At 40.2% G+C, this 16,234-nt stretch overlaps 1 protein-coding gene across 9 annotated transcripts in view; it reads right to left on the bottom strand.

The window, feature by feature from the left end:
* Nucleotides 1-623: 623 nt before the first annotated feature.
* Nucleotides 624-16,234, bottom strand: part of SLIT2 (slit guidance ligand 2) — a 381,892-nt gene continuing 366,281 nt past the window's right edge. For all 9 annotated transcript variants that reach the window (XM_032273416.1, XM_032273409.1, XM_032273421.1 and 6 more), the window contains 4 exons: nt 13,560-13,714; nt 5,047-5,335; nt 4,205-4,416; nt 624-2,412 (listed from right to left, as the gene is read on the bottom strand). In XM_032273416.1, coding sequence (XP_032129307.1) covers nt 2,171-2,412; nt 4,205-4,416; nt 5,047-5,335; nt 13,560-13,714 — 898 coding nt within the window. In that variant the 3' untranslated portion in view covers nt 624-2,170. The remainder of the gene's footprint in view (nt 2,413-4,204; nt 4,417-5,046; nt 5,336-13,559; nt 13,715-16,234) is intronic.

The raw sequence follows: 16,234 nt of genomic DNA, 5'->3' as shown, positions 1-16,234 counted from the left end.
AAACCCTTTAGAAAAAAGCAGCAATCAATGGGAATACATATTTTACAGTAGCTACATAATTGTTTCTATAATTAAAATTTAGACATTTTTAAACAATGATGAATAAATGGTTGGAATGTCTGAGTCTGAGAGACCGAGTGTGTGCATGCATGTGTGTGTGTGTGTGCATGGGTTTTTTTGTTGTTGTTTACAAGGAAACAAAGACATCTTATCATGGGGGATGAGGATTATTTCTCCCAGCCAACTTTGTTCTCTGTCCTGAATAGTACACCTTGAAGTCACCAACCCTGACCTAAGAGTGGCTGTCTTTTATTGTTTTCCACCTGGTTCTATTGGGGAGGCGGGACCAAAGAAGAACAAAAACAAAAATATTTCATCTTAGACTTCATCTTACAATTTTTGAAAAAATTAATTGAATACCTTTTTTCAGGCAAATAGTATGTTTTTATATCCATCTCTTTTATGTGGCCATTCCAATATCAGTCCCCAGAAATAACAACATGTGAATCTCAAACCAATTTTTGGCAACAAAAAGGTATAGGTTTTCTCCCTTGTTCTTTCTCATTTTGATTAATTCTTAAGGAGTGGCCTGTTGTGCAATTTCTAAGAAAACCACCAAGCTGTTAATGAAGTAAATATCTGTTTAATTTACAAACATCAGCAGTGGAACTGACATTAGTCTGGAGAGAGACAAAGCACACTGAATTATACATGTACATCTAATTTTCTTTGTAAAAAAAGTTTTCAGGAAGAAACATCTGCATCTTTACAGGGCACCCTGGGATTTTAATGAGGGAAGAGCACAGTCCACTATAAATCATTATCAATTCTACACTGTAATTTAGCAGCAAACATGTTAACATGGGAACATTAATTAAGGAGTTTTATTGTTTGGGGGAAAAAAAAATCACAGTTCTTGACATGACAGTCTTTTCATCCCCACCCCACCCCCAGAAAAGGGCAAAAAAGGTCAAGGGCATATTAATTTGCAAAAGGTCTACTTTCTAGTGTTGATTGCTACACACCATTTCTTTTCTGTGAGGACATGCTGCAGAGCGGCCACTTCTTTCTGTACAATGACCATCTCATATACAGATTTGTGTTTTCCTCTCCTGGTCTTTGCACGCTCTCTGCAGGTGCCTGAATGAGGCCGGCGGGTCAGTGACATCAGTGATGAGATGTCAAGGTCAACAAACAGACCAACACATATTTATCCCAAGATAAAACCCTATGTTAGTACTAATGCCAAAAAAAAAAAAATCCTGATTTTTAAGTTTGAAAAATGTACAAAAATATCAGGATAATCATAAATTAATATATATTAAAGCATCAAGGAACAGTAAAAGGATGGCCTAAAATGTTAAGTACAATGTACTTTGATACAATAAATATTTCTCATGGAAACTGAATACTGTATAGGGCTGTTTAGAACTCATAGAAACAAAAAAAAATCATATTACTAATTTATTTATCAATAATCTATTGGTTCTTTATCATCTCCTTTATCATTTATATTACAAAAAAATTAATACTGGAAAATGGTAGATAAAGACTTTTGTGTGCTGCTTCTGCGGACATGCTGACATTTACAAGGAAGATACAATTTATTTTAGCATTTTCATTTCCTCTCATGAATGGAACCCAGATCCTCAGGACACTTTATATTTTGCACAAAGTATTTCTCATCCATTTGTTCTGTCTGTGAATTCTGGAGTTCCATTGCCTTGACTTGCGTCCTTATTCACACGCATGTGCTTGGTATGTCCTAGTGAACTTCGTTGATGTGAAGGAGGACACACAGGTTTTGTGCTCTGGGCAATTTCACATCAGCGCACAGTCGCTCCTCTGCCCCTCGTGCATGTGCTTCTGCTTGTCTTCAGCATGTTACAAAGATGGACCCGAGTAGCGACGGTTCCCCTCGCTGTTCTAATGCCTCCAGGTATATCTTTCTTCATACTTCTCCAGCATAGGGGAAGCTTGAGTTCAAGCATTTCTTCTTCTTTTTTTTTTTTTTTCAAACGCAGAAAAAAAGTCTTTATTCTCATAATAAAAATAAGTCTGTTCTGTATTTTACAATATATTTCAAATATTTCCACTATGAAGCATGAATTAGTCCAACATGGTCAAGAAGTATACAACATTTTTCAGACACAGCTGCTGGGGAGTGCGTTTAGGACACACACCTCATACAGCCGCACTTCACCACTTTCTCAACCTCGTCCAGAAAGGAGGACCCGTCAGTGCATTCGAAAGAGTATTTCCGCCGCTTGCTCCTCAGAGGTCCACAGCACTGCCCTCCTGTGCACCCACCTCGGCACTCTAATCGGGACACCTTCTTGGTTGTTTGGCAAGCAGCATAGCCCTGCTGCTTTTGGTAATAATCTCTTATCCGTTCTCCTCGACAAGAGATTTCTAGAAAGGAACAAAAAGCACAAGCATTTTAAGAACAGCTGGAGAGGACGTGGAGAAATAGGAATGCTTTTACACTGTTGGTGGGAGTGTAAATTAGTTCAACCATTGTGGAAGACAGTGTGCTGTTTCCTCAAGGATCTAGAACTAGAAATACCATTTGGCCCAGCAATCCCGTTATTGGGTATGTACCCAAAGGATTATATATCATTCTATTATAAAGACATATGCACACGTATGTTTATCGCAGCACTGTTTACAACAGCGAAGACTTCGAACCAACACAAATGTCCATCACTGATAGACTGGATAGAGAAAATGTGGCACATATATACCATGGAATACTGTGCAGCCATAACAAAGGGTGAGTTCATGTCCTTTGCAGGGACATGGATGAAGCTGGAAACCATCATTCTCAGCAAACTGACACAAGAACAGAAAATCAAACACCACATGTTCTCACTCATACGTGGGTATTGTACAATGAGAACACATGGACACAGGGAGGGGAACATCACACACCAGGGCCTGTATGGGGGTGGGGGTCTAGGGGAGGGATAGCAGGGGGTGGGGGGCCAGAGGAGGGATAGCATTAGGAGAAATACCAAATGTAGCTGATGGGGGGATGGATGCAGCAAACTACCATGGCACGTGTATACCCGTGTAACAAACCTGCACGTTCTGCACATGTACCCCAGGACTTAAAGTATTTAAAGAAAAAAAAAAAAAGAACAGTCACTGTAAGTCCTGCGGAGTGACTGTGAACCCACAACTCAATTCAGGAGATAATGCCTTTGTTTCTCCTTTGTAACTTGCATTACATATTATTAGCTGGTGGTACTGCCTCCTGTTCTTTGAAAAATACTTCTTTTTGTTCTTTATTTTCAACAAAGTGAATGCTATATATGTAGACCACAAATACAATGCTATTTCAGTGACAATTAAATCTTTTCTTTCATTGCATAAAAGGAAAAAAAAATACATCTTCTGTTTTTACACTATAAACAGCTGGTTTTGTTTACCACAGGGAGCAGTTTCAGAGAGTATGCAATTTAATTTATTAGACCTGGAGTTTAATATTATCCAGTCTGTTACTTAATACAAGTAACATTCCACTAACTTCATAAATTACCCCAGTATGAAGTATGTAGTTCAAAAAAGAGACATCTGCTAAAGGCTTCCAAAGGCACGTGTTCCCTTGTCTCGTCCCTCTGACACACAAAACGAAATCCCTGCCAGCTGGAGCCAAGGCGAGCTCCGATCACGCAAAGGAGGAGGAGGAAGGTGAACTAAGAAGTCAGCCTGTTTCCATTCCTCTCACCCACACGATTTGCTGTGATAAATCAGTCCGTTCTAAGGTCGAAGGTCATTTTGTACTAAAACTAGAGCAGAATTATTAGCACCATCTTCTCTGTGCCAGAATATGAATTAATAATATATATGCATGAGAACAGCCGGTAAAGGTAAGAGAGGCGTAAAGTAAGTGTGCTTCTTTATCAGGTAAAAAGGAATATTTCTTTTACAGCAAATCAAGTTGTGAGAAGCATCTGAAGGCTGTGTACAATCCTGCGGTGGAAGTTTAGGACATTTCACATCTGGTGCCTTCACAACACTTAAAAATAAATCAATAGCAGCACTGCAAGTAAGGCGAGGACTCGGTATTCTCTCCTATCACTCCCCTCTCTCTGTCTCTGTTGCTCCCATTTTTTCACCTCTTCTCTCTCTCTTTTCAAAGAGGCAGGATCCTCTTGCTTTGACAAGAGACGGGGGTGCCCGGCAGGGCTGGCTTACCTACCTCGATCGCAGCTGTCCCCTGTGTATCCGCTGCTGCATTCACAGTAGGGCTGCCCCAGGCCTGAAAGCCTGCACTTCCCATGCTTGCACTTGATTGCCTGGCACGGATTAAACAGATCCTCCTCTTCATCACAGAGGACGCCTCCATGGCCCTCCAAGCACTTACAGCTGTAGGAGAATGCATTGATGGGCAAGCAGGTGCCATGCACGCATCTGCAGAGAGGGGGAACACAGGAGTGGGAATGCGCTCAGAAGAGGAGGTAAGACTGGACGAAGGTGATATAAGAATGGAGGATGATTGAAAAAATAGGAGGGACAGAGTGCTAATGCCTAACTTATCTCCCTCCCCTCATTCCCTCTTTCCTCCCTCCCTCCCTCTCTTGTCTTCCTCCCCTCCCTCCCTCCTCCCTTCCCTTCCTCCCTCTCATCCTCTTTCCCCCCCTCTCTCCCTTCCTCCCTTCCATGCTTCCTCCTTCCCCCCTTCCCTCCCTATGCTTAACTTATCTCCTTCCCCTTCTTTCCTCCTTCCCTACCTTCCCTCCCTCCTTCTCTCTCTTTTCTCCTTCCCTCCCTCCCTCAATCCATCCTTCCTTCCTTTTTCCCTTCCTTCTTTTCTTCCTTCCTCCCTCCCTCCCTCTTTTCCCTCCCTCCAATCCATCCTTCCTTCCTTCCTTTCCCTCCTTCCCTCCTCCCTCCCTCCAATCCTTCCTTTCTTCCTCCTTGCATCCCTCCCCCCTCCCTTCTTTCCTTCTTTCCTCCCTCCATCCCTTCCTCCCTCCCTCCCTTCGATTTGGCTTTGAGGCTTTCAGGTATGTGCTCAACTATCAAGCAGCAGAAACGTACTTATTTCCAAGGCAGGGGTCATTGGTCCTTTGGTCACAGAGGGGCCCCATCCATCCTTCCTGGCACTCGCAGGTGAAGCCTGCCTGGCTGCTGGGTTGGCATGTGCCATGGGCACACACCTTCTTGTGGCATGGCTCACAGCCAGGCAAAATGCCTGTTTGCATTGGCACCTTCTGGAAGTCCTGCAGCTCACTGTTGATGTAGAGGTTCCGGATGCAGCCATGGAAGCTGGTGCCGTTCTGCCCGGGGGCCTGGCGCAGAGATGCCACATTGCTCTTCCCTGGCATGCCTGGGGAGGAACACCAGGTCAGGGGTCAGGCTCTTTGGGGGTTCCTCGGCCATTTACTATCCAGAAATCCTGATGTTTGGGACCTCACTGACAACCTATTGTGGCAGGATATTTGGGCAGAGTGGTAGGGGAGTGAGGTGGAGAAGAGATGTGTGTTTTTGTTTTGTTCTGTATTTTGGAAGATGCTCCAGGAATTTCTAATCCACAACTAGAATAAAATATCTAGTTCACTGGTGGTCAATCTTTAACTTTTAAAATTTGTGTCAAAGAAAACTTTACATGTACACAAATATATAAACCTAGACGCAAAGCTACTGTCCTTAAAGGCAAGACTGGGGGAAGGGAATGCTTCCTCTCTGGTTTGCCCTCCACCCCCCACCTCCAGGCACACACTGCTGGAAGTCTGGAGCTCCGTGAAGCTCAATTTGTGGTGCTCTGACTAACTCTAGCCCTTATCTTAAAGACAAGGTGCCACGGCCCAGGCAGCCCTGGCGACATGCCCAATGTGGCCCAGCGAGTTCAGGTTAGAGTCAGGCTGACAGGAAGAACCTCCTCCAACTCTGGAGCCAGGGTTAGGCCTACCAGGTCTCAGAGGCTTAGTGCTGGGGTTCACAGTGACCATTCACCACAGCCCTGCCACATCTTAAGTTAGCAACGAATCCAGCTCACTTCTGGCAACACCCTGAGCTTGGTCAGTGATGCCAATGCCTAAAATCTCACTCCTGATTCTTTTCAGGACAGCACCTCGTTCACATCATTTATTTTTTCTTGCTAATTGAGAGTGAAGAGTACATAGTCCAAGAAATCAGAAATACAAAAGAAATCTGTTTCAGAACAGAGTATCTGCAATCTTTGCATAAATACATTCCAGTAATGACAGTCATCTGGTAACCCTCAATTTGGCAAAACGGAAGAATCTTTCCATGGCCTAAGCCAGGCCCTTAAATAGTTCCTGGAAGGCATCCTTCGGGAGGCACCCATCCAGGGAAGGGAAGGGGAGTTGGAGGCTTTCAGAGTGCTGACCACACCACCACTGCCTCCCCACAACCCCCCAATTATGCCTTAGCTGTGCCTGGACTTTGGACTACTGGCTGGAAGTTCTAGGCTGAGGGAGACCCGGTTTCTCATTCTTTAGGGGGTTTGTTGTTATAAAGACCAAGAACTGTAGCACACTCTGGGTCTGAACGTATGCCATCTTCTCCTTTCCCATCCACAGGAAATGACTATCCATTGGCATTCAAAGCAGGCACCAAAGTCAGACAGCTAGGTGTACATGTACGAAACCACTAGGTTAGAGGGCTAGGATTTCTGGTTCTGCGTGCACCTGGAGCAGCTATTTCTTCTCTCTGGTGCTTAGCATTGTCATTTATATACCATGAACATATGAACAGGGAAGTTGTCCTAAGTTTGTCCTAAGTAAAAACCACCAGCAGTGCAGGCTCAAAGGCAGCTTCTCAGGCTCCACTCTCTCCTCTTTCTGAGGTTCTGTTCCTGTAGGGACAGGAGAGGTGCAGAAACCTAAATATCTACACGCAGCTCAGTTGATTCAGGTAGTCCATAGTCGCACGCTGACAGGCACTGAATGAAGTCTCCTGGCTGTGAAGTTCTGTGAGTACAGGCCTTTCGTCTATGTCCCTCTCACTTTGGGTTGCTTTCTAGAGCGGGGTCAAATGGATGAAATTTACCATTTCCAGGAGAGGACTGGTGACAGAAAATTCCTTGCTCTGGGGTAAGTTTTTCTAATTTAATCATATCCATCCATCATAAGGACTTTAATGACCACACATTTATGGTCCTTTTTTCAGTGGTTAAAAATGAACGTCTTCCAAAACTATTTTTAATAGCTTATTTTGATATGGGCACAACACATATATGTCACATGTCAAGACTAAATACAGATTTGCAAAGTTCCACGGCACAGAGAAACTATTAGTCAATCTGTTCCTTTTTGTTCCAAAGCTAACAATTAGAAAGGCCCAGCTTTGACTAATTTGTAAATGAAAATGTTTATACATCATAGATATATTTGACTTTCAATAGCCTGTCATAAAATCAAGAATTATTTTTAGTCAATCTTTTCATGTGTTCGCTAGGAAAAAACTAGGTCTTTAGTGACAAACAGAAGTAGATCCATGATTTTTTTTTTTAAGTCTTTCTTCTATGCCATGGACCTATTTAGAAATCAATCAATCAATCAATCAATCAGCAGATAACTTAGCAGACATCTTTTAGCCTTATTTCTATAGGCTTCAAAATGGCAACAAAAACACCAAGTATCAAGCCGAGGTCCTCTGTCCCGTGCCAGGACAAGGAGGGCATTTATCGCACATGCATGGATCTCCATGCACAGGTCTTATTTATTGATTTATTTCTCTATTAGGTAATAAAGGCTCAGTCAGACTGTAGACATAAAACATGAAAATTACATTGTTTTGTGTCGGCCAGGCATGGTGGCTCATGCATGTAATTTTAGCACTTTGGGAGGCCTAGGCGGGTGGATCACGTGAGGGGGTCAGGAGTTTGAGACCGGCCTGTCCAACATAATGAAACCCTGCCTCTACTAAAAATACAAAAATTAGCTGGGTGTGGTGGCGGGAGCCTGGAATCCTAGCTACTCAGGAGGCTGAGGCAGGAGAATCACTTGAACCTCGGAGGCGGAGGTTGGAGTGAGCCGAAATCATGCCATTGCACTTGTAGCTTGGGCAACAAGAGTGAAACTCTGTTTCAGGAAAAAAAATTATTTTGTGTCAGGACCTATCATGGGTAGTTGATAACCATGGGTTAAGCTGCCTCTCCATATATCCATATACTCCCCAAGGGGCTGAGGCATATATTCCCCCAGGGGCTGCCTCTCCCCAGATGCTGGGGCATTACCTTCAGCAGTCCTCCTTGGGTAGCATCCCTGGCTTTTTTTTTTTTTTTTTTTTAATTCAGGGGTATACGAGCACGTTTGTTATACAGGTAAACCATGTCATGAGGGATTTTTTGTACAGACTATTTCATCATCCAGGAATTAAACTTATTGCCTATTAGTTGCTTTTCCTGATCCTTTCCCTTCACCCACCCTCCACCCTCCCATAGGCCCCAGTGTGTGTTGTTCCTCTCTGTGTATTCATGTGTTCTCACCATTTGGCTCCCACTTGTAAGTGAGAACATGCAGAATGTGTTTTTCTGTTCCTTTGTTAGTTTTCTAAGGATAATGGCCTCTAACTCCCTCCATGCTCCTGCCAAGGGCATCAGCTCAATTCTTTTTTATGGGTATATAGTATTTCCTGGTGTATATGTACCACATTTTCCTTATCTAGTCTAGAATTGATGGGCATTTAGGTTGATTCCATGTCTTTGCCACTGTGAATGTGCTGCAATGAACATACACGGGCATGTGTCTTTATGACAGAATGATTGAGATTCCTTTGGCTATATACTCAGTTGTGGGATTGCTGGGTTGAATGGGAGCTCTATTTTTAGGTCTTTAAGAATCACTACACTGTTTATCACAATGGCTGAACTAATTTACACTCCCACCAACAGTGTATAAGTGTTTCTTTTTCTCCACAACCTTGCCAGCACCTGTTCTTTTTGACTTTTTCATAATGATCATTCTGACTGGTATGAGATGGTATCTCATTGTAGTCACCATTGTTTTTTTACACAAAATATTTCATTTTTTATTTTTATGAATAATTGTCATTAATACAGCAGAAACTGATATGATTATAAAAGATATCAAAAAATCAGAAAAATGTTAGCATTCAATGGAAATTAAAAACCTGAACTGGAGGCTCATCAGAGTCTGACACTTGGTACCATTCTGATGGAAGTGAAGAAACATGTTTGCTGGACTCCTTAAAACAATTCATGTAACATAGAAAGAGTTAAATTTAAAGGAGTTACAATGCACTGATACATTATATGACTTTTGCTGTTGACAAACATTTAAGCAGGGCTATCTAATCTCACAGTCTTGAAGGCAGGGAGGTGTGTAAATCGTAGATTTTTAATTAGCAGGAAGCATGCTGAGATTTTTCTTGGTGAAATAGTTTGTTTACTCTTGTAGATCTAAAAGGCTAGCTCAGTCTGTCAGAGCACAAGATAATGCCAGAAGAGGTCAAGGGCAAGGGGATGGATCGACATAAATCCATTCCAACTTGTGGAAAACAAATGACACAGCAGTTACCATCACAAAGAATAATATTAGTAGGAATTGGAGACTTGAGGTCCAATTCAGTTCTCATTTGGATTCTACAGTATCTCTTACTAAAAATTTGATTTTAAAAAAGAAAAAACCAACAGGGAAATTCTTACTCCTTTAATTAACAATTGTCCACAAGGAGAAGGGAAGAAATAAACAATAGTTAATATAGATGGGCCTAACTTATTAAAAATCTGTGAGCTTGAATACATTTTAATACTTTGAATCTTGAGTCATACTTATAAACCAATGGTTAATATACTGCAAAACTTTACAAACAAAATCTTATCTGTTGCAGAACTTCAAAACTAGTAGAATAATTTCTTCTCCCTTTTATTTCTTCCACAGAAAAGTCCTAAAACTGAGTAATCACTGGCATGCCTGTATTCACAAATATATCCTCAAAACATGATGATTTTTATCAAAATGTATCTGCAAAACATGATGGTTTTTGAAAACAGAAGTAATTTCAAATGAGGACAAGGATGTCATACTCCCTCCAAACGTATTTTCAGTTCTTTCTGCTCCACGTCATATAAAAAAGAAATGAGGGTAGCTGGACTCACGTAACTTCTTGCAGCCCAATAATGTCATTAAATTCCCAATGTTTTCACACTAGCAAAGATCCAGTATTTAAGTGATCTACTATAAAGCATCTCTATTTCTAAAAAAAGATTCCTTTCATTTTTTACTTTTTCTTAAGAGGGCTCAAAAAGCTGTCAAAAAGCCCTTTACTTAACGAAGACCAGCCACAGACTTCTTTCCTGTACCAGCTTTCCAAGAGGGTAAGTGAGTCTTCACCCTGATATTTTTGCCCCGAGTTTTACAAGGCTTCTCTTCTTTATGTACCTTCATGTGCTGCCTCAGATGAGAGCTCTGACTGAAACATTTGCCACATTCACTGCACTGGTAGGGTTTCTACCCCATGTGGGTTCTCTGATGTTGAATAAGGTGGGAGCTCTGGCTGAAACACCGGCCACACTCATCACACTGATAGGGTTTTTCTCCAGTATGAATTCTCTGGTGCTGAATGAGATTTGAGCTCTGTTTAAAGCTTTCTCCACACTCATCACATTTGTAGGGCTTTTCCCCAGTATGGATCCGTCCATGCTGAATGAGATTAGAACTCTGAAAAAAAAACTTTTCCCACAATCAGCACATTTATGGGATTTCTTTCCAGTATGGATCTTCTGATGTTGAAAAAGAATTGAACTGTGACTGAAACCCTTTTCACATTCAGTACACTTGTAGGGTTTGTCATCCAAGCTTCCTCTAAGTCTACTCAAGCTGGAGTCAAATCGAATAGTCATGCCCCACCTCTGCCGCTGCCGGCCTGTTTTGTGCTTGTTCTCCCAGGCCTTTCCTTGGCTTGAGCTCCGCGAAATACCTGCCTTAGGCTTTGCTAACCTCATGGTGAATAACAAAATGTGTATGTATGAGAGCTTACAGGCTTCTTCTGAACGAATGTTTCATTTCCCAGAGGTGCACAGCTCAGAATTTTCCCGCGGGATCAGCCACCACCCTGGCTCACTAGGCGCCTCCTGCGCCGCCGGAAGTGAGGGCCGCGCCGCCGGAAGTGAGGGCCGCGTCGCGCTCTTGTAGTCACCATTTTTAAAGGGAACTTAGTTAACTCACTCACCTTTTCTCCCTCTGCTTCTCATACCTTTACTCCACAGTATTCAAAGCTGTGGTCTTACAGGTTTCTTGTATTTTTAAAATCTGAATCACCCTTGAGACTGCACTCTAAGCTGGGAGGAAGTGGCCTATGGTGTTCTCTGGCAGTGGGACTGGGATGCAAGTGGCTTCCTTAGGTCTGGGTGGACAGAGGTGCTATTTGAATTTTTCCAGTCCCTCTACCTTCAGAAGGACAGGTACTTTTCATTTTGGAGTTAAAAAAATTTTTTTTCATCTTTATTTATTTTTCGGAAAAATGTTCTGACCTAAACAATGCCGCCCTGTATTTTTTTTTTTTTTTTTTTTTTTTGGAGATAGTGTCTGATTCTGTTTCCCAGGCTACACTGCAATGGTGCAATCATGGCTCACTGCAGCTTCAGCCTCTTAGGCTTACATGACCCTTGTTTCTCAGTCTCCCAAAGTGCTGAGATTATGGCTGTGAGCCACCATGCCCAGCCCCCTGTATTTTTTAAAATTCGTCTTGCACTACATTCTAAAGGGGGTCAAAAGAGTTAATGAAGTGGTTTCCAATGAAAGCATGATAAAATCAAATGAATGAAAAGTCCATAAACAACAAAAGGCCACAACACTTAGATTTCTTCTTTTTCTGCTTTATGTTAAGAAGTGAATGGCCATGCAGGTGACTCTGGAGTCAGGTGGACCTAGACTTAAATGAGATGTCTATTATGTAATAGCTTTGTGAATTTGGACAAGTTATATAAAATCCTTGAGACTGCTCCTCAGGGACTACAAAACAGAGAAAATCATACCTACTTCCTAAGATCTCTGAAGATTAAGGGTATAAAAGGAACACTATGTTGGGGACGTAGCATGTACTCAATAAATATGTTATTTTCTCTCAAATCACAGATACACTGGTGACTTGGCTCCCCGCATCCAAACGCAACCCTGTTAACTGGAGTGCCAGCAAGAATGGAAGACTCAGTTTTAATGAGACCTTCCACTGTGATTCCCATGAAGCAATTAGTCAACTTGCTGAGTAGACTCACTATGCAATACTTTATTTATAATGTATTATAGTTACTTGAAGATCCCTCTGCATTCCCCAAGTTTTAGGGAGTAGAATGGAAATTTATTCTTCAACTTTGTATCCTTTATGTATCCATTTACTTAGTTCCTAGTATGTGGTAGGTACTCAATAAATATTTACAGAACTGAACCAAAGATTTCAAACTGTTTCTAAAACAATCCAACTCTGTCAAAGTGTTAAGATTTTCTACTACTGAAATTATTAAAAACAGAAGTGCCCTGGACTGAGGGAGTAAAGACAAGGCTTTGAGTGGTTGAGATAATGGTATAGCATGATTTATCATTTTTCAGAGAATGATGTGAAACTCATGAAAATACCTGTTGTTGTGATGAAATTGTACATTAACCTGTTCATCAAAGCATTTACTTATTTATCTGTAAAATAAGTTAGCTTTATCAGTCAGTTCAAATAAATTCAATGTAATTTAATTCAATGCTTCTCAATTCAGCATTAACTGCTTTCTAGCTCCTTTACAGAATTTTGAAATTCTCTGCCTCCAGTTTGCATTTGTTCCTCCAAATATAGGCAAGATTGGGAACTCCCTCCTTTGTGGGTCCTCTCCAATGGGCTCCTTTAGAACTTTGCTTATATCTCTGTCCCTCATTTATTCACTCATCTGCCTTCTTTTCACTTAAAAATAAAGCCCAGTGTCTTCACGCTATGATTTCAAGCCCTAAGCTACCTTTCCAACCCACTCTCTTGTTCATTCACCTTAAGGTCTTAGTGGAACAGAACTATTTCTTGTTATTCTAATACAATTTGTACATTTAATTTGTTCAGTCAATCATTAGATTACATTGTTAATTATCCTATCATCCACATGAATTAGCAACTGGTAGTGTAGAGGCTCCAGCATGGTAGCATTTGACTGAGATGATAGGGTTTGCCTCTTTAAGGAAGCTGGGGTGGGGTCATATACTCTTCACTTTGCATTGAGCTTGTTTTATCATTTTCTTTATTGCATGATTTAACCTCTAACCACCTTTCCTTTTCCATAGACCAGATCAAATATAAGATGAAATTATACATAAATCACCTAGCATGTCATTGATACAAAAGAAATACTAATTAATGTCCTTCTTTACCTAGATGATACATTTAGTTAGAACCAGAGATGGGATTATAAAATGATCCCTTAATACCCACCTAGAGATCTTTCTGTTCTGTCTTTGCTGTCCATCTTTCAATGATTGATCACTATTGTTCAATGACAAATACTGATGCACTAGGCATTAATAAACTTCTGAATTTATCCATGATGAGATTTACAGGGTTTGAGGACCAACTGAATTTGAAAGAGAGCTTACCTCCTACATAAAGTGGAGAGTCAAAATTCAGAGTGGACTGCTTTGACAAGTTGGTGATGATTTTAGGGCTCCCACCATCCACAGACAAAGAGAGACTCTGATCCAGGGCGAGTAGCTCCACAATGTGGAAGTTTCCATCATTGATTGTCTCCACACTACAATGGAAAAAAAAAAAAAAAACTTGGCTGATTCTTCCATTTTCTTTTCATTAAAGCAACGTAGTTAAAATACAAACTTTGATAAGTGCTCCTTGGTAAAAAACATGGCTATCTAACAGTAATGAAGATAAAGATAACATTAATGAAGATAAAGGCAAGTGGTTGATTTTTTTTCAAAAATAGTTATTTTCAAGGAGATGTGATAGATTTCATCTTCTCAGGAACTGAATACAAAATAAGTTTGTTCTTCCATGGGGAGAAGTAGAAATAACTACATTTAATCATCATCCATCCACATTCTCTCAATATGTAGCAATTACAAAGGATGATTTATTTATTTGCTTTTAAACGCCATAAAAGTTCTATTTACCAAGATACTGTCACTTCAAATTGTAGTGAAAAGACAAGGAAACTAGACCAGTGCCAACACTCTAGACACATTGACGTTAGGTAACTGCTGACTTCTGCTCTTAAAAAAGCCTGTATATTAGGACTTACCAGAATCAAACATACACACAAATGCAAAGAGAACCAACTTGGTGGGATCTCAGCACTTTTTGAAATTTGTGAATAATATCCTCTTACTTTCTGTGCATTTTTCAGAGGGGTACTCATCAACTGACATTACTGTGAAAAGTCTATGCTCAGTAGAGACGTGAGAACAGAACATTTAATAAAATGCTAAACATAGTCATATCTAGGAAATGTTGCAGTGACAGTGGTTCTCCAGATTCTTTTCTAAAATTTTCAAGGGCCAGGTCTAACAATTATTACTGTCACCTTCCAAAAACCTTGGAAAGGCTTATAGAAATTGATGTAATGAATAAAGACAAAAAGATGAAATGAGGTAAATGGAAAATGAGGATGAAAAAATAAGATGAAGTTGAGTGCAATTAGTAAATATGTGTTACACGGTTTTAAAGTGTGGTTGCAAATCTAACTCTGGTGTTACAGCAGGCAAAAAAAGCAAACCAGAGCAATGAAACAGAACCAAAGAAGAAATGGGACCAATACCCAGTGCGGTGTCAGGAACATACTCACCTTTCGCTATACAAGCAAAATATGGCATAATGGAAGTTGGGATCAAAAAGGTAATAGTGATTATTAAAGATCTAACATGCTGGGATGCTGACTGGGAAGACTGAAAAAGGCTCCAACATGGAAACATGGGAGCACGTAATAGATTATTCCCAAATGTGAACACTTAATACTCCAAATACAAGATGACTCCTTAAATTTCTAGGTAGTGATATTTAAATTTGCAAAATGGTGAAGCCCAGGGAATAACAGAAATGCATTAACGTATTTCTGCATGGTTCTCACCACTGGAATCTAATCACATTCCATTGTATTGCTGACAGACAACAAAACATTTTTTGATTTGAGAACAGAAACCATTCTGCAGAAATGTGAAAACATTTGGCATTCTTTCTGCTTAAGTGGTTAGAAGAGTCCACACATGCAGGGATGTTTGATAGCCTGTCTCAGATAACAACTTTATAAAATGAAATGTTAGATATGTCCATCAATATTTTTGCCTTTTACACATTTAATTATCCTAACACTTAACATCAATACAATTGGCAGAGGAAAAGAGACCAGAAAATTATTTTCTAAGTTAAATCACACACCATCCATTAGTGGTTTTAAATATGACTCTCTTTTAAGAGGATGTGTCAAGTAGTAACATCAGCTGGTGGTTAAGCATATAGAATCTGTAGTCAGATAATCCCGGATTTGAATCTTGGTCCTGCATTTATTGTTTGATTTAGATAAGCTACTTTATTACTGATACATTTCAGTTTTCTCTTCAGAAAATGATAATAAATATTTCTGCCTTCCATGGTTAATTTGAGGACTACGTAAAATGACTGAAAGTTACACAGTGTAGCCAAAATGAATGTGAGATATTATTATGAACATCACTATCATATCAGCACCCTACCCAACTATGATCATCATGATACAAATAATTCAATACAATTTCTGATTCTTCTTGATGAAAGAATTTAATTTAGCTTTATTTTAAATATTAATTGTAAGATAATGTTAAAGCCTGGCAGAAATATATTAACTTCATTGAGGGCGCATCTTGTTCAAGTTACTAAAAGTTTTAAAGTAAAATATTGAAGGAAAGGTAGACATAGAAAGAGCAGAAGTCAAATCATTTGTACTTTGGCATTATACACAACTCTCCAAGTAGTTTCATATGGATGTCCTATCAACATCAACCATAATAAATATTAATAACAAGGCCACGCTTTTCTCTTTAAAATTGCAAAAAGAAGACCAATATATTACTGAGGAATGGATTATTGGTCATATATGGGTCTTAGACAATCAATTTAGGCATGTCATTGTCAATGATGGTGTTTGATTCGGTACAGTTGTATGGTTTAAATTAACACATTTTACAATTTTATACACCGTAACGCAGTGTGTCAGAGGGGGAACTTGGAGGTAGGTAGTTGCATCATCAATTCACAAATATAAGGGAGATGTATTAGGAATAACATA

Source organism: Sapajus apella, unplaced genomic scaffold (genome assembly GCF_009761245.1).
Source record: "Sapajus apella isolate SASKATOON/1434 unplaced genomic scaffold, GSC_monkey_1.0 scaffold5, whole genome shotgun sequence".
Taxonomy (NCBI): domain Eukaryota; kingdom Metazoa; phylum Chordata; class Mammalia; order Primates; family Cebidae; genus Sapajus; species Sapajus apella.
The sequence above is the reverse complement of the archived record's forward strand: the minus strand, read 5'-3'. Positions and strand labels throughout refer to the sequence as shown.